The sequence below is a fragment of the Clytia hemisphaerica genome, unplaced genomic scaffold (assembly GCF_902728285.1).
Source record: "Clytia hemisphaerica strain Z4C2 unplaced genomic scaffold, Clytia hemisphaerica genome assembly, whole genome shotgun sequence".
NCBI lineage: Eukaryota > Metazoa > Cnidaria > Hydrozoa > Leptothecata > Clytiidae > Clytia > Clytia hemisphaerica.
The window spans coordinates 469,632-489,132 of record NW_027103761.1 but is presented as its reverse complement, the minus strand read 5'-3'; the positions used below and the strand labels follow the sequence as shown (position 1 = coordinate 489,132).

General features: G+C 34.6%; 1 protein-coding gene across 2 annotated transcripts in view; it reads left to right on the top strand.

Moving 5' to 3' along the window:
• Positions 1-19,501, top strand: part of LOC136805631 (N-alpha-acetyltransferase 25, NatB auxiliary subunit-like) — a 53,840-nt gene that overhangs the window by 22,136 nt on the left and 12,203 nt on the right. For both annotated transcript variants that reach the window (XM_067062207.1, XM_067062206.1), the window contains exons 10-16: positions 669-790; positions 1,461-1,579; positions 2,302-2,364; positions 3,194-3,329; positions 16,800-16,889; positions 17,566-17,676; positions 19,163-19,232. In XM_067062207.1, coding sequence (XP_066918308.1) covers positions 669-790; positions 1,461-1,579; positions 2,302-2,364; positions 3,194-3,329; positions 16,800-16,889; positions 17,566-17,676; positions 19,163-19,232 — 711 coding nt within the window. The remainder of the gene's footprint in view (positions 1-668; positions 791-1,460; positions 1,580-2,301; positions 2,365-3,193; positions 3,330-16,799; positions 16,890-17,565; positions 17,677-19,162; positions 19,233-19,501) is intronic.

Sequence of the window (19,501 nt, the reverse complement as noted above, 5' to 3'; positions counted from 1 at the left end):
GCTACAATAGGCGCCGAAATATTTGGCACAAAAGGGAAATTCCCTCAAAACTTTAAAACCGCAAGTGATTATTAAGTGCTTTAAAGTACGGTTAGAAAGTAGAGTTTTAAAATTAGACTTAAGACTTACGACCTTAGTGATCTCAGGATCTAAAAGCTCAATGATGTTCCAATATGGCTGAAAATATAGCCTGGAAGCCACTTAACCCCTCCCAAATCGAAAAATCCCCTTAAACAAAGTAGAAATAATGGAATTGCAATTCTCGCCCGAGCTTTAAATTCCGAAGACGTTGAAATACCCAAAATTGCCAATATATTTCGGCACTGATTGTAGTGTTTTATTACCCAATCAAACGTTAAGTGTACGACGAATTGTATTGAAAGTACATTTCAAACTTATGAATCAAACATAAAAGTCTAAACATAAAAACACATTTTACAGATCTTTTAAACTTACCTTATTACACGAATATTACTAGGCAAGTATTCAACGGCCTTGAAATTAACACGCAAAATTAACACATTTTATTTGCTTTTTCAAGGACACCACGACTGGTTTTAATTTAAGGGGTTTTTTATTAACACGAAATTTTTCAATTCGTGTTAATAAAATGACGAGTAATATTCGTGTAATAAGGTATGATGTTTTTTTGGAATTGTGTTTTTTAGCAAGCAACCCATTCACACAATAGAGAATTTGACTGAATTTATCAGCAACCTCGGTAATAATAATTCCTTCATGCGAGGACCACCACTTGGTGGATTGGAAATATGCAAACTAACTAAGGACGGTGAGTCTCTCACTTTGTTTACAAGCTCTGAAAATATCTAATACAAGTCTATTTTCTTCTACCTGCCGAGAGTGCTCGATGATATCAGAGGTTGTTCAAATTAAAAGAAAAAGAAAGAGAACGACACATCAAAATAAATCATCTTTCTTTTAATTTGAAAATATCTAATATAAAAGTGAAAACTACCCTGATTATAAATTTGAAAGAGGTCGTAAGAACAAGCTATCAAGATCGTAGTCTGAATGTTAAACCCTAAAATAATAAGAGTGAACATTTTGAAATGCTGTCAGAGTTGAGTGCTGCAATCTCACACAAAAATATTTATTTTGCCATCATGTCTTTAAGATTTGGCTCATCAGATCATCAGTAACATGTAATCATTGTCTTAGGATTCGGTTCAATTTTGAAGAGAGATTGCTCTAGTAGACCTCAGTATCAATTGTTATCAATAGCTCAAAGTAATTTTTTTCAGTGCATTTTTAAATCCCGATTTTTATAAGAATAATAACGGTTTTTATGAGAATTTAAGAACGATTAAATTTTTGGCTGACGCATGAATATTTGCGTAGATATTTTGCGGTAAATCGTAAGTAGTCCCATCTCCACCAACATTAATCTACAGAAGTTTTAAGAGGGTTCAATGATGTTTTTTTTCATCTTTTTTTAATAGTCGAGGGAGCAAAAGTTCAGTTGGTTGAGTATTTCAAACGATTCGGTGGTAAACCATGCTGCTATAATGACATGAGACCCTATTTACATTTAATCGATGATGAGTTGACCAACAAAAAAGTTAGTAACTTACAAACAAACCCTTCTATCTTTCATTTATTAATTTAGTTAATCCTATAAATATTATGAGTGAATGTAGAGAGTCTATTACCATATTTCCCTAACACCCTGCCTAAAAGAGCTTGGGATTCGAACACAGTCCATTGCGGTGCAAGTCTGTGATCGAAACCCTCACACTACCAGTCGGCATAATGTGAGTGAGACACAGTAATAGCCTTATCCAGATGGCGAGTGAATGTATACCGAGTTTATCGTTCTACATCTGCAATTTGAGCTTTTATTAAGCTCATTTGACGTCAATCGATACTTCGATTATCAGCCGGATCGAGAGAGAATGACATGTGAGTGAAGAAGAGAATTCTTCACCATATTTCCCTAACACCCTGCCTGATATTGATTTACTTTTGATGACATTCAACGTACCCCATTAACTTTCCATACATTGGGGGTGGACGAACCTTTAAAAGACAAAAAACAGATTTCTAGAAATGTGTGGATACCCCCCTAGAAAATGGCAATTTGCAAAAGAACACTTGGAAAAATTCTTTTCATACCTTAAAAGTGAGGGTGGACGAACTTTAACCCCCTGGAAATTTTAGAATAACTTTTTACCCCCTGGAAAATGAAAAACTACTACTTTATACCCCTGGAAATATAGAATGCAATGACCCATTACTTGCTCACAATTCCCATAATAATTTGTTTTACTTTACATTTTATAGTTTATTGACGATTTGAAATCAACCCACACACCTACCCAAGATGGCTCCTCTCATTCAGAAAAGGTAGTGTTCGAACTATCTCATTATGACAGTAAAATTATTCAGTGTGCATTGTTTTTCTTTTGTTCGTAGAAGGTGATGATGATGACTTAGCTCTATTCATGATATGCACCAGTGGAGAGTCTTCTGAGAACTTTCAAAATTTTCCACCCAATACGTCACTTGAACAATAGAAAAAGTGACGTATTGGGTGGAAATTTTTGAAAATTCTCAGAAAACTCTCCAGTGTTGCATATCATGAATAGAGAGTGTCTAAATCTTGTCTTCTACTTCGCCCGCGTTTTCACGATCATTACGGAGTTTATGTATGTGTGTTTTTCAGCGACGGAGACGATCAGCTTCTGATTTTTCTACATCCTGACTGAGTGAGGACGATGGTAAACAAGTGCTTTTACTGTCCTCGATATTGTGGGTCGTCAGAACTGCGGGTTTTTCCAAATCGCTACAGTCAATTTACTGTCCTCAAAAGTGCAAATACATAAACTCGCTATTAAATGGGCTCTTCCAGAAAAAATCTGAATATGGGGGGTCGGTGGAGGATATAAAATTATTTGGAAATTTACCCACCGGACATTGTGAATTTTGACCCTCCCGGACAACAAATCTTACCCCCCCCGGACATTCAAAATCACCCCTAATCAGAGCATGTTTGTCCCTAAACAAGGCAAATTTTAGATTTTTCACTAGCCCCCGGACAAAATATCCAATTATATCCTCCACCCCCCATATACAAAAATTTTCTGGAAGAGCCCAATCTTGTTAGTAACAAAACCAAACACAGCCCTCTTTGAGTAAATATTACCATTTCATTTTTTTTACCATTTTTCTGTAGATTAACAGACTGAACCGAGAAATTTGCATCGAATGCATTGCCATGCAACTCAACTATCATTCTGAACTATCGAAAGACGAGAAATTTGCTAAAGCCAAACAATACGTTTTGAAATATAACGAATCTCTTTCTCTTGGTAAGTTTTTGAGGATTCATCCTTCGTGAGTTTCCTTTGAGTTATACGTGAGTTAGCTCTAGTTTAGACGGTGGACTTTCTGCCCTGCCTGTTCTAATTGTTAGAGTAGGCAGAAAGTGGGTGCAAAGTTGGCAGTTAAAACCTTTGCTTAGAAAAGATTTGAAGAAGTCATTGCATTGACGTCAAAAGAGAGCAATGCATTGACTTTAGACAGCCCACTCTAATTCACAAGCGAGTATCCAGAATTCTCTACGGGTATGGTTAAAGTGGCGATGGAAATGGCGAGTAAGGCAAGTAATGGCGTGCGAGCGCACGGTAAATTTCGATAACTAGGCTAGCATTATCTACGGGAGCGCTTCTTCTTGTCTAGAGATTTGTTTATACATAGATATGGCGCCCTTTACATTAATTTTTGAACTATTTGGCTCGGAGATTGTTTCCTGTAAAATCAAAATACACTGCTTTAGTAGTGTATCGAGCAAGCGTTTTAGCAGGAGACAATTTTCCAAATTTTACTGGTGTTCATCGAAATGGTGAAAATGGCTAATTGCACGGATAGCCGACCATAATGGCCCCAGCGTGAATGCGTGAGAATGGGCTTTTTCACTTGCGTGAATGCGTGAAAATTGCGAAAAAAGATTGCGTGAATGCGTGAATTTGAGAAATGTTTTTGCGTGATTGCGTGAATTGAAGGTCAACTGGGGGGGGCTCCATAATCCAAAGTGTGTTTTGTAAAGCTCGCTGCTATTTTTAAAAATTTGTGGAGTTATGGATAGTCATGGAGGCTGAAAATACCAATACTCTTCATACTTTTTTTGATGAAGTTTGATATCTTCTGGGGCGACAACATTATTCTCAGATGCTTCAATGCTTGAAGAGTTGGAGGAGTGCTTAGCTGTCCAAAACAACACACTCAAAGATGATAACCAAGGAAGGATATTTGTTTCATAAACGTACAAATTTTGGAGGCAGTCAGCAATGATTTTGACTATGAAACCTGCCTTTATAAATTGGATGGTTTGGATTGACTTGTGATATTTCTAGCTCTTTCATGTCATTTTTGGCAACTTAGAAAGCTTGAGCTAAAGTGAAATCAAAGATTTGATTCTCAAATTTACGTTACCGATCAACATGAACTTATTGTGATATCGCCGGAAAAACAAAAACTTTGGAGAACCGATGCATATTCAATGATTGATGTATCCATTTAAAGACCCGAGTGTTAAAGAAAGTGAAGAAATCCTGGAGGCTGATTTAAAAATTAAAAACTTTGAAGAACCAAGACATATTCAATGATGTATCCATTTAAAGACCCGAGTGTTAAAGAAAGTGAAGAAATCCTGGAAGCTGATTTAAAAATTAAAAACTTTGGAGAACCAAGACATATTCAATGATTGATGTATCCATTTAAAGACCCGAGTGTTAAAGAAAGTGAAGAAATCCTGGAGACTGATTTAAAAACTAAAAACTTTGGAGAACCAAGACATATTCAATGATTGATGTATCCATTTAAAGACCCGAGTGTTAAAGAAAGTGAAGAAATCCTGGAGGCTGATTTAACAATTTGTGTGTGAATGAATGAATGAATGAATGAATTAATTATTGAAGCTCTATGATGATAATCCTTCAGTGACTGAAATATTACGGGAATATTTTCAGCTAGACAATATTTACGAGCAATAGATCTTATCGGAGTTTTTATTTTTCTAAAAAAGCGATGCATTGTGGGATAGTTTCGGGAGTATTACAATAGAAAATTCCCTGGAGGAATTCCTAAGAGATTTCTATTGTAATACTCCCGAAACAATCCCACAATGCATCGCTTTTTTAGAAAAATCTAAAACTCTGATAGGATCTATTGTGCACAGCTGGATGTGGAGGCACGTTTCGCACTGAGATCAACTTTTAATTAATTTATAATTGACAGATGCCATGTTTAAAATATACCAGGGTAATGTATTATACCTTGGAAGTATGGCTTTTTGTATCTCGTGAAACCACATTTAAAAAATTGACCTAAATCTATGTCTACGTGGAGATTTGTGAAAATATTTTCAGAGATTTATGCAACATGTGGACGTTGATATTTGAGACTTTCTAGACTATTTTAATATTATTTCAAAGCCCTTTATTTCAAGCTTAAAAAATGGTATTTTAATCCATTTAAGTCAAGCGCAGAGAATTTTGTAAAACAATTGATTTCTCACAGGCAGAAAAATAGAGAGATTTCTGTACTGACTTTCGAGATTGTTTCCTCAAAGAAAGTTTCAGATTGTTTTCGCACACCTTGGCAAAGATTTCTCAGGATTACGAAGTGCTATCTTTCTGAAATTTTCTGTAGTTGCTCCATTTATTGTTTGCCATGCCCATGGAATGAAAAATTATATATATTTTTGAAGAAAAAAATTAATTGCGTTATTAAAACTCAAATTTTTCTATTTTTTAACTTTTTTTTCTGCCGGAATTTTGTAAGTAAAAATAATCTCCAGAGCCCATCCAAGTACTAGCAACCTCCAAAACAAATTTTCTAATAGCTTTGAATAGATTTTTCTAAAACGTTGCCACAGTATTTTCATAGAATATTATCCCCTGGCTGATATTACCCCTGTCTTCGCTTTTCGCTATTCTTAAATTTTTTTAATTTTCCATATCCTCTATAATTGTTTTTTACTTTTATGGAAAGTCCAGTGGCGTATTTAAGAATTTTGCCAAGTAGGTCAAAAGTTTGAAGACGAGTGGTTCCAAATCTGATTATTGGAGAGGTTTGATATTCCTTGCATTTCGCGTATCTCATTTTTTATTTCATCGCTTTTCAACGTTATTCTATCCAAGATTTCACTTTTGTTTAGGCGTAGTTTGTATCGCACTCGAACTTTGCAATTTAGGCGAAAATAAAAAAAATCTAGTGTTTCCGGAATGCGGGTGAAGGAAAAAAGCTCTCATGCGGCCGGCTGGAAAAATTTTTTTTTGTTGCTATTTTTGATAACTTTTAAGATCATTGAAATAGAATTTTAAAGATAACTTTTATATACAAACAGTATGAAGTAAGTTTAGATACTTCATTTTCGCTAAAAAAATAACCATTAAAGCAGTGACAACTGGTGCTGATGCTTAATACCCTGACGATCATTTCTAAGCGATCGATCCACAAGAATTAAAGCTTTAAGATCAGTTAAGACGTGAAAGTCACTTTGACTTTCACAAAATTTCAGATCAAACTCAAAAGTTAGCCAATTTCAGCTCTGGAAACTGAGCTTCTCTCAATAAAAACTGTGAAAGAGATAAGCTAGGAAATGCGAATTCAGTATTGTTTTTTAATAAATTCGACAGAGAAGCTGTACGTAGCCTCATAGCTATTACCCGATTTTTTTCAGAAATTTTGCTAGGTCGTTTCAGCTATTTCTAGCTATGTTTCTCGGCTTTATATTATCTCTAAATGAAAAGGCGACCAGAAAGATAAGCAGTCATTGAAGGTCATTACACGTGATTTTTAAGAGAAGTTGAACTCGGTAATAATATGATCTCAATTTGCTAGGGCGAAGGAGGTCAAAAAGGGTGTTTCAAGTCATTCAAGCGGGGCGATATGGGTCGGGTGGTATTAGATAGGTTTTCGGATTATCAAAATAGAAGCCTCTAAATAGCAAAAGGTTCACTCGCGAAACATCAGGGAGGTAAAACTGCAGGTATAAATGTTAATCTAAGTTTTAACTGCCGTACGAATAAGATTTGAGAGTATACTAGGCATAGGGTCCGAAGGTAGTCTACACAATAGACAGCTCCAGGCTTTTAGGCCTTACTCTTGGTCTATAGGCACTGCTATAGGCGGCCACTAGTAACCCCCACCGGGAATTGCTTATTAATAGGTTTAAACATAATAGACAACTTTCACAAAAGATGTTTATCAATAGAGATTTCAAATAAAAGAATGTTTAAAACACAGCTGATTGGCTTAGATTTCGAAACTCGCTATTGTTTCATTAAAACCTCGGTGCGCATGCGATTTATCAGGAGAATTTCAATATTTAAAACAAGAGCAGTGCTCAGTTTTACGCTCGAAACGAAGGAAGATATAACGTAGCCTAGTCCGAAGGAGACTATGAAGCAAGTTTCACAATTTTTCATATTTTTCGATTTTACGGAACTATGTCACTTGACCTACTTCACCTACCCCCTAAATACGCCTCTGAAGTCTCATTTAGAAATCTATCTATATACTTCAAAAGATATGAGGAAAAATATAAACTTTCTACTTGTCTCATTTTTCATGTGATAATTAATCTCTTACAATGCTTAGATTAATAAAGATATTATGTAGATGTTGAATACTCTTGTTTGAGCAGATGCTATGGTTTTCCTTATCTGTCTAGTCTTTCTATCGGTGGTTTTTGGCTGAAAAATATCTATCATATAGCCTACTCAACAATTAAAAGGATTTCGGGTAAAAATACGGTCCAGTCTTTAAAGTACCGCTCACGTGAGCAAATTGAAAATTTGCCGACTGCCTTAGATAATCAATAAATATCACTTGTGAAAAAGTCAAAGCTCCATTAGTTTCCGAGTTCCGGCAGTGGGTCAAAATGTATTTTACAGACCGATCAGCAAAGTACCAAATACACATAGCAAAATTTTTTTTATATCTACCAGTGATTAAAATTTCAAGGTCATAGCGCTTGTCAATCTTGACAAGTACCCCCCAGATGCTCGAAAAAAAAGAAGAAGATTCTCGAAGGATTAATAGGTTGGGCCTGGAAGGTGCCTTTCAAATTTTACTTCGTGAAAATTTTTGAAACTTCAATTTTGCTGATTTAGCGGTGGCGCTCCGCTCGTGGAAGTCTGAACATGAGCTTTTCGCCTTTTAATACCCAAAGACAATTCTTGACAAAATGGACTTGAAAAATTAGCGCCGGCCTAGTTCTTAGGTTAATTTCAAGGACAGGTCGATTGATCAGATAATGAATGGTGCGAGTGGATCAAGTGCTTTAATCCGGTGTGAACCAAAGTGAACGAGTCCAGTGCACTCTCAGTCAATATCAGCAGTGTGGAATGACCTTACCTTATCGGTCAAAACTTAGTCGGCCCTAAGTGACTAAATTTTGGCTTAGTGACTAAAATTAGGGCCGACTAATAATTAAGGCCGACTAAAATTAAGGGCGACTAAGTTTTGGCCGATAAGGTATTGGTTTCCTGTCTACTGGATCCCTTGATATGAGATGGGTAGGCCCAGGCGAAGGTATATCTAACTTTCCAAATGTAACATGATGATAGCGTTCATGCTCCAAGAGTTAGATTTTTGGTTTGGTAATTAGACTGGAGTCGTTTATAATGAGTGTAATACTAATAATACTAATACTAATTGGCCGGGAAAAAATTATAATTGAAATATTGAAATTTTTCTTTTATTTGGAGTTTTAGTGCAGAAAGGTTTCTAGACGACTAAAATTGTTCCCTCCATTACTTTTTGCTTTATTTCTACTATGTCTGAATTTAGTAGTCTAGCTTGCTAGACTAGTTTGGTAATTAGTGTTGTCAACTTTCATTAATTTATCACAAAGTCATCAAGTTTCTTGAAAAGACAAAAGAACGGCTCGACTTTCATAGAAAGAGGAAAAATCAAAAATCAAAAACTCGTTATGAAAAGCAATACTTACTACTTTATTTCTATTTGTTCGTATATAATTATCATTACTTTTAGGTCAGATTTCATATCTTCATCATTTCGATGTCTAAAATATTTAAGAAATTTTAGAGAACATTTCAAGGCATTTTGGACTTAAAAACCCCTAATTTGTTATGAAACTGCACAAAAAAGTTAAGAATATCCTCCGAAGGGATGCTCTTATAAAAAACACGTATTACAGTTTTGTTTAAATTGCGTTCGAGACAGGAGATTTTTAAGCATTTCAATTGTAAAGTTGACAGATGAAGAGTGAATCATATTGACGAAAAAGGTGTTCTTTCAAAACAATATAAATTTTTTATTTTGTGCAAATTGATCCAATTTATTATATATAAGAGAAGAGACGTTTTACGTTCAACTTGAGTAAAAGACTTTAGGTTTATTTGATACCAATGAAGTGCTTTGGAAAGCAACTGGAGAATGCAACTGGAATGATGCTTTTTACAAACTTCCTACTCCTTCTGACTGTAGATGTTATAACATCACCAACACCAAAAGAAATTGGTGTTTTACATTTCGTTGGAATATATTCAGCATGTTATGACAAACCAAACAGGACGGTTGAAAATTCTCTGTCCCAATTCACTGATGAACGACTCAGAAACGAGATCGGGCAATATATAGACTATTTAGAAGATGGTCGACAATCGCAAGTACAATACATAGGTTATGATGTATGTGACGATTTCAAAAAGCTTCATGATTTGGTTCAGATACTCCTGCTGGATGAAAAATATACAATCTCTTCTCATAATTTAACAAATGTTACCCAGTCTACGATCGGGTTCATCGTGATACAACTGCCAAGTCCAATGAGCAAATTTTTTACTGGGGTATACCATGACGCTGTAGTGATGGATCTCCATTTCATTAGCAAAGCAGGTGACGAACTAGTAGATTTGGGGATCAACATCCTCAAGTTTCTTATACAATATCATGACTGGCAAAATATTCTTTTATTGTTCAACAAAGGTAAACCGTCGTCATCGCCACCGAAATATTACAGCTTCTACGAAAAGGTTCTTCGTGAATTGAGAGAATCAAAGATTTCAGTGCACACCACTGAAGTTAAGTTATACAACGGTAACAAGGAACTCTTATGGCGACCTTCCAGAGAAAAAACATTAAATACTCAATGGCTGATTCTTAACAAACCGACAATCATAAGTTTCGTTGACCGTGACTTTGGGCTCCGTTATAGATCTTGGATGAAGTTGAATCTAACAGTCGTTCGCTTTGATAGAACCAGGGCAAATTGTTTCTTACCACGTTATACAGGCATATCGTTAACAGATGGTTCATTGAGTGATAGGTCTCATGCTCAGTGGCGTTTAAGTCAGGTACTCAGGAAAAGAAATGTTACGAAGCCGCAATCGCGAATAGAGTCTTACACTCGTAGCTTAGGACCATTGGAAGAGTCCTTTTCAGACTTCTTTGATGAATTTTGGGGAGCTGATTGGGATACGTATAAGTTTAAACCAAGAAATAGGTCTCAATTTTTAAAGCAGCTTCGCACAACCCGGAAGAAGTTCTCATTTAGTTCGAGTGATGGGTATCGGCAAGATCAAGATGAGATCAGAGCTATTGTGTATAAAAAGGGTTGCGGAGGGAAAGAACCTAAAATCCAAGGAAACTACCTTAAAGATTTTGAAAAGATTTATCATGACTTTGAAAAGGAAAACCTATCTGACCACTTCTTAGATACTCGTTCCAGTCAAGTTCCTACACTAAATTGTAGTCCTGGCTATTATTACAAAGGTTACGATGAGGTGACACAAGGATTTTCATGGACATGTTTGCTATGTAAAGAAAATTATTTTAAATCATCATATGGCAACCAACCATGTCAAAAATGTACCGGCAAAACTTTCATTGACAACGGGGAAAGAACTGACTGCATCGATCCCCACCAAGATGTTTACATTAATCATAACACAAGGGAATTCATTGTTGTTGTGGTATTGAGTTCTACAGGTGTCGTTATGACGATCACCGTTTTACTCGTCTTCGTAATAAATAGAAAAACACCTATCGTTGCCATCTCTGATTTCATGATATCTACAATCCATTTGGTCGACATTGCCTTAATCTTTGTTATATTACAATTACAATTATCTTTTTCATCCAACCCACGGCTGGCGCGCATTGTCTCTTTAAACCAGGACTTATCAGCTCCTTGTATGTGGTTAGCGTTGGTATAATCTTTATCAAAACACACAAGATTCTAAAAGCCTACAACAGTAAAGTCAGACTGACAGAGGGGGAAATCAAAAGAACATTCGCAGAGCAAATTTTCGCAGTCGTCATTTTTCTCGTAATCGTGACTTCAGCCTTTGCAGTCTCCATGAATTACAATCCAGCTGAGATTCTCGAATTTGAAAACTCCAAAACTTTGAGAAGACATTTCAGCTGTAACACATATTTTCACAGCAACATCATAATGACTTTTGAATTACTGATCCAGTTCTTGTGCTCTATCCAAGCGTTTCGCGGACGAAATCTCCCAAGTGTGATGAACGAGAGTATGATCTTAGTCTATACCACGTTCGTTTTAACAGCTGTATTTATAGCGAACTTTGCTATAGTGCCTTTCCAAAAGCCCTGGTACAAGGAAATAGCACAGTGTATTGCTATCATTGTTAATAATACAGTAATCATGGTGTTATTGTATGGACAAAAAGCATACAGAATTATCAGGAGTCCAGCCAAAAACACCAAGTCTTACTTCCAAGAAAAAAGGATGAAAAAGATGAGAGTACAATCAGAAACTGTGCTTTGAACTTTCTAGGGTTAGCAAATCCAAGTACTAAGCCATACAAGGCCCTAGAAGTAAAAGCTTGTATTTCAACTCAACATTGTGAATTATGGTGGTAGAAACTTAGAAACTGGAAGACCCTACACGTTAAAGCTTGTATTTCAACTCATTAACAGTGTGAATTATGGTGGTAGAAACTTAGAAACTGGAGGACCATACACGTTAAAAATTGTATTTTAATGAATCATATTGTAGATTAATGTACTAAGAAAAAAGTTAAATAATTTATTTAAACGAATCATATTGTAAATTGATGTGTTAAAAACTAGGTCCTAAAGGCCCTAGAAATAAAAGATTGTATTTTAATGACTCATATTGTAGATTATTAATGTACTAGGAAAAAAATTTAAATATTTTATTTTAACGAATCATATTGTAAATTGATGTATTAAGAACTAGGTCCTAGGCCCTAGAAATAAAAGATTGTATTTTAATGACTCATATTGTAGATTAATGTACTAGGAAAAAAAATTAAATATTTTATTTAAACGAATCATATTGTAAATTGATGTATTAAGAACTAGGTCCTAAAGGCCCTTGAAATAAAAAATTGTATTTTAATGAATCATATTGTAGATTAATGTACTAGGAAAAAAAATTAAATATTTTATTTAAACGAATCATATTGTAAATTGATGTATTAAGAACTAGGTCCTAAAGGCCCTAGAAATAAAAGATTGTATTTTAATGACTCATATTGTAGATTATTAATGTACTAAGAAAAAAGTTAAATAATTTATTTAAACGAATCATATTGTAAATTGATGTGTTAAGAACTAGGTCCTAAAGGCCCTAGAAATAAAAGATTGTATTTTAACGAATCTTATTGTAGATTAATGTACTAAGAAAAACGTTAAATAATTTATTTTAACGAATCATATTGTAAATTGATGTGTTAAGAACTGGGTCCTAGGCCCTAGAAATAAAAGATTGTATATTAAAACGAATTATATTGTAAATTGATGTCTAAAAAGTAGAAATAAAAGATTGTATTTTAATCCCATTTTAATGAATCTTTTAATAAAATCACGTGTCCAAAACAAACTTGTAAAATAATCAAACAATCAAAATTAGCCATTTTTTATTTTTGTTATGTGACATTTGCTTTGATTTTGTATCCGCTGCATACAGTTTGTTTACAAATTTCGCAAGTACTGTTATGTCCATTTAATGTACTAGAAAAAAAGTCTGAGAAGACCTTGAAATTAAATATTTTATTTTAACGAATCATATTATAAATTGATGTATTAAGAACTAGGTCCTAAAGACCCTAGAAATAAAAGATTGTATTTTAATGACTCTTATTGTAGATTATTAATGTACCAGGAAGACCTTGAAATTAAATATTTTATTTAAACGAATCATATTATAAATTGATGTATTAAGAACTAGGTCCTAAAGACCCTAGAAATAAAAGATTGTATTTTAATGAATCTTATTGTAGATTAAGAGTCTGGGAAGACCTTGAAATCAAATATTTTATTTAAACGAATCATATTAATTAAAATAATATTCATATAAAATTCATATTAATAATCTTAAATTGATGTGCTAGGAACTAGGTGATAGAAGATGTGACTATCTGTGACAAAATGTGACCCTCATTAAGTTGTAAAAGAAATGTTATACAAAGTTACAAAACATGATACTAACTCATGGGATCTAACAAAGCTTTGGGAAGGATTCAAGTCAGATTCTCAATAAAATGAAAATCTGAAAACAAATGGATATAGTGGTTATAAATAGTGACATTTACTGCCAAAGATTCGTTTTTGACCAAAAAAAAATTGCGAGACAAATTCTGTGGTAGCCAAAAATATGTTCCACCATTTGAGTTCGAGGGTTCATGGTTACACATGTTTGTGAAAAACCGAAGGAACCCATTACACGTTTTTCAGGTCGTGTTCTTAACTTTTTGAGTTTCAAGCCTAAAAATGTTCTTAACAAGTTCTTATTTTCCCCATTTTTTATGTATTTTTGTTTATTTTCCTAAGAAACCGTCTGTTTCAGGCTGTTTTAGAGTCCGCAAAGCCTTAAAATGTTCTTAACTTGTTCATAACATTTTTGCCATTGAAGCCTTATGTTCTTATATTGTTTGTTCTTATAAAAAACGTGTATCAGGTAAGCTAGTAACTTATTAATTAGCAATGAGCTCACAAATAAAGATGAAACTTTTGTTTATCGACCGCCCAAATTTCATTCCAAAATTCAGATTTTGTACAAAATTGTAAACAAAAAAAACTTTAACGTCTTTTTCAAAAAGACGGTAATTTGGATTAAGAACATTGACCTATGCTTATGAATAATTGTTTTTTTTGTAGCTAAAGAATCATTGAGTCGAGAAAACTTTTTGAAAAAATCTGCTTCAGTCATCTTTTACCTATAATAGCACCTTACTCTTATGGAATAAATGAGAAGAATTGTTGATGCAATTTCTCACTACCAGTGGATACCGCTTAAAACCTAGAACAAAAAAAATACCCCCTATATCCTGATAGAGAAAACAAATGGGCTGAAACTTTTTCTGGTGAGTCTAGGCTACCTATGAATTTCTTCCCTGGGTATGGTATTTTGTGAAAGCTGCTAAGAAAATTTTTCTTGCTTGGTGAAAAAATGCAATTTTAGCGATTTACCCCTTAAAACCTACAAAATGGTTTTCTTGAAACTTTTTATGAAATAGTCCTTTTGGTCTCAAATTTTGAACAGTGATTCACTGCAAAGTTACTAATGCTACAATTAGATCATTGGTACCTAAATATTTTCAAAACTGTACGTTAAAATCAAATTACACCTTAAAACCTACACTAATACACCTTAAAACCTACAAACATTGACCCCTTGCTCACAACTTACTGAAACTGTAAAATTGCAATTCAGGTGCTGAACCGTGATTCAATTAATCAAATACTTGCTAGAAATCCATTCCCAAAACAATATTTGTATTTTTCAGGATTTCATACCCATAATGCAATTGCGCCTGTTTATTTGTCAAAAAACGGCTTTGAACGGTCAAAACTTTTATTCACTGCATTTTTGATGTATGTTACTAATGTTTTTCTTATCTCCATCAAATTTGTGACATTTTGGTATGCAATATGATGACCATGTTTTGAGAAAGTCGATTTTCAGACTTAATTGGCCACTACCATAATGAGCTTTAAAATAAAACTTTGATTATTTTTACATAAGTGTTCCAGTTTCAAATCAGACACATATTTCATATCAGGACCCCAGTGTATGCCTATTTATATTGTGCTGAAGCGAAAAATTGTTTTTCTTTTCCTCTTTCTGACCAATCTTACTCTACATACGTGCCAATCCAAATTTTAATAAAATATCTCATAGCGCCTTATATGTGGAGGAATAACAACACAAGTTATTAACCCTGGGGGGGGAGTCGATTTCTAAACGACGGCATGTCCTTCCGTGAGTTATTTTAAGTAATAACTCACGACCACGCATACACAACTAGCTCTCCCTCCCAATCTCCTGATAAAAGATAGTTGTACACAAATGCTATGAATATCTTCATAAAAATTTATGTAGAATTTATATAGACTATAATTTGTTCCTTCCATTAATGTTTGAATTAGTCGTCTTTCATGCTAGATTATGGATCCCTGAGATTTTCTCTCTTGGATTCTCACGTTGATAAACAATTTTGATCATAGGTTCCTCTCTAGGGTTCAGGTAGGCTGCGCGCATCCCCAGAATTTATTTTGCTATAGGGGATGCGTATCGTGTATGAAATTCTCGTCCGAGAGTTACCTCAAATTTGTGGTAACCAAAATTTACATAATTTCGTCACATCCAATTATTATCCATATAGCGGTCATTAAGTAAGCCATTAAAGATTCGAACGGCGGTCGGTATTGAAAGGTTCTATGACTCAAATAGTCATACCCGCGCTGAGAAAACTAAGGCGTCGCGCTTCAGAGGGCTGAAATATCATTAACCGCCCTGGTTATAGGGCGATAACGTCATTTGCGGCCCGTTCGGAACTTTATTGAAGTCGTTGCATTGAAGCGAAAAGACTAAACTAACGTCAGAAAAAAACACTTTTTGGTCATTTGCGGCCCGCTCACAAGGGTACTCAAAACTTGTTAAAGTCATTGCATTGAAGCGAAAAGACTTGGTTGACGCTTAAAAAAAACGTTGTTTGAATGTCCGATATGGATAATAATAGTAATAGCGTTAAGCTTTCGTTCGTTGTTGTCATTAATTCTGCCCTTGCAGTTTGATTATTAGCCCTCTAGTGCCATTTGCGGCACATGACACTCTCAGGCTAATAATCAAACTGCGTGGGCAGAAAATAACAAAAACGACCTCAAACTGAACGCTATTGTTATATCAAAGAAAGAAAAAAATGAAGTCATTGTGCTGTTGTTTTCATAATTATCAATTTTCATTCATTGAACAAAGAAAAAAAGAAGTCATTGTATTGCTATGACGCATTATCAAAAAAGAAAAAAGAAAAGACGGGGGTTGGGACAGTTGGGACAGAAATATTTTAGACGATACGCATCCCCTCTATCAAATCATATTATCAGATGGAATGCGTGCGGCCTAGGGTTCAGGTACCCCCAAAATATTTAGGTACCCCCAATCATTTTGGTACCCCCACACAAACAATTTCGATTTTTTGAACTAGTCTGAAGTTTCTCAGGTTTCGAGATTTCTGTATCAAAATACTCCATCTCCATTCCCGGAAGAACTTACAACGTCTGTTAAAATGAAAGTACACGTTTTTTTTATAAAAACATCCAACATTTTTAAAGCCTTCGGATGTTCTTAACATATTCTTATGTTCACCATTTTGTGAGCATTTTTCTAAGAATAGTTGTTTTACTTTAGGGTCCGCCGAGTCTTTTAATATGTTCTTAACTTGTTCTTAACAATGAAAAAAACTTGAGAAAATGTCAAGTCATGGTTACTTCGATCTCGCTTTTTTTATTTGCATTTTCTTCGTTTTAACCAGGGAAAGATTTGAAGCCAACCGAACCCCAATACGGAGACACTTTAATCCAACTTTCCTTTCACATACTGGTAGAGCTTAACAACGAAATAGGTTTGTATCTGTTTTATTCTTTTCATTGTGATGACATTTTTCATAAAAATTTGATTAATTCTTTTGTATAAATTATTTATCAATTCAAGAAATGCACCATTGCAATGTCTTCTGACATTACATCACGGAACCAATAGCTGACTTGTTGTAAGTGACGTAAAATCAGTCAATACGTCACTTTCAACCAATGAGCTGTTGGGTTCTTGGAAGACATTGCAATGGTCAATACAGTTTCTCTAACCAGGCTTTCTTGGTATTTTGGTGGAATTAAAAACTTAACTTAACTTAAGGCCGGCGCAAATGAATCCAACATTCAATCCAACATTTCCAATTCATTGTTGGACGAAATGTTGGACGAAAAGTCACGTGGAAAAATTCGAAAAGTTGCATGAAAAGTCATTTGCGCAAAAACGTCAAACATTTTCATCCAACATGATGACGCAAATGCATCCAACATTGAAACCAACATAAAAGTGACGTCAATCTCATTAAAAAATGTTGGGTGAAAAGTTTGACGGCGATCAAACTTCATTCAACATGATTTCCAACAATTTTCTTAAAAAGTTGCAATTTTATGACTTGCGCAAACGAACCCAACATTTGATCCAACAATAATGTTGGATCAAATGTTGGATTCATTTGCGCCGACCTTTAGGTTTTTTCATTTTCGTATTAGGGGATGACAGCAAACTATGGCACATCATTTTGATGCTTGAAGAGGCTGCGGAGAAAAGTAAAACTTTTCCTGCATTCAAACTGTTCCTCATCTTCTTGTATGCACAATTAGGTATGAAGTTATAATTGTACAATTAAATATCTCATTAAGTTTTGAAATGTTTGTGTTTTTAATATCAAGGATCCTCCAGTTATTTTTTTAAGTCTTTCTAGTAATTTTAGTTTTGGCGAAATGATTACGAAAATATACTTCATAAAAGTTAAAACGCTCTCATAGAGCCATAATTCAAATTAACTTTTGAAATATTTATGCATAAAAAACAATAGTTTTTTAAAACCTTTTGCGATGAAGTTGAGAGATATTTTACGGCACTTTTTGCTTTGAAAAAAGTTCCTCATTCTTTTTGAAGCATGTTCTCATAGTTCGCACCTCCCCTGTTATAAGGGTGGGGGGTAGAGATATTCTGAAAATCGCAGAAGGGGGGGGGTAAGAGAATTTTTTGTAGGAACGTGGACCTTTTCAAAAAGCGGGAGGTTCATCTAGAAAGGGGTTAGAAAAGGTCTTTGAACCCATTTTTCTAAATTTCTAGCTTTGCAGTCTTGGAGTGCGTTAAAATCCTAAAAAGAAATTTTCAATTTTCTCTACTTTAACCATTTTTCAGAAGAGATACTGCGGTTAGTCTTAAAAGCACCTCTTCAAGAGTAAATCATTTTAGTTCGTATGAGTGGTGCATATTGTCTTGAAAGTTGGAGAAACCTCCCGATGTCATCCCGATTTTGAGGGGGGGGGTTCCATCAAAAATGAGGGTAGAATCTAGAGTAGGGGGTTTGCTATAGACTAGGGGGGTTAACTAGTGACTCCCTTCCGAACTATGGTTCTGCTTTGTTAAACCCCTTCTCTATTTTTGAACTTCAATGACGGTTGAACTGTGCTTCATTTGTTGTGACGATTGCCTTAACCATATTAGCCCCAGGGGGTAGAATCTACTTGTGCAAAATTTTTAGGGTCATAGGTTGTCTAGATCAGGTTTTATAACTTTATTGTGAAACATGACAAAACCCTGCTAAAACTGCTTAAAACTCAAAATTTTAAAGTGCTTTTAACTTCTAAACTATTTATCCAATCATTTTCAAATTTTGAGACGTGATAGACATTGACAATGTCAAATTAAAAAATGGAAAACATTTTTTTGAAAATGATTTATCATTTATCATTTATGATGTCATCAAATTTTAAAAATTTTACTCATCTTCAGCATTGATTTCACCAAAAACTGTTACTGGAAAATGCTAAACCAGCAACTATGTTAAAGGGCAACCTTTTATCTCTCAGAATCTTCAAACTAAATTTGAATATCTTTATTGGTTCGAATATCATCGGGCTTTTTACCGACAGGTGGAAATTGATTTTCTTCATGGCAGTTTGTGTCATGATGGAGAATATCTGTACCAATTTTCAAGGTCATAACTCTTCTGGATAAAAAACAATCGAGGGTGGTAGATTTTACCCCCCCCTCCCCTGGGGCTAAAAATCAAAAAAGCTTGGGGTTAATAGGGTTAACATATTTGATCCGCTTTCCGTTGTTCGTGTCTTTCAGGAGCAAGTTCGGCTTGTGAGAAGCTGTTGGAAGACCTTGAAGTGAAATACATTGTCTACGATTCTCTCGGGTATGAAGAAATCTACCTTCATTCTCTTTTCAATCCTTAACTCTACACGTTCTTTTTTTATAAGAACAAACTATATAAGAACACAAGGCTTCGGTGGCTAAAATGTTAAGAACAAGTATTAAGTATAAGTAGTAAATAAGAACAAGTTAAGAACATTTTCAGGCTTAAAACTCAAAAAGTTAAGAACATCCGAAGGCCTCAAAAATTTTGGATGTTATTATAACACAAACATGTAACCGATTAATTTTGATGCTCTTTGTTACCTCATA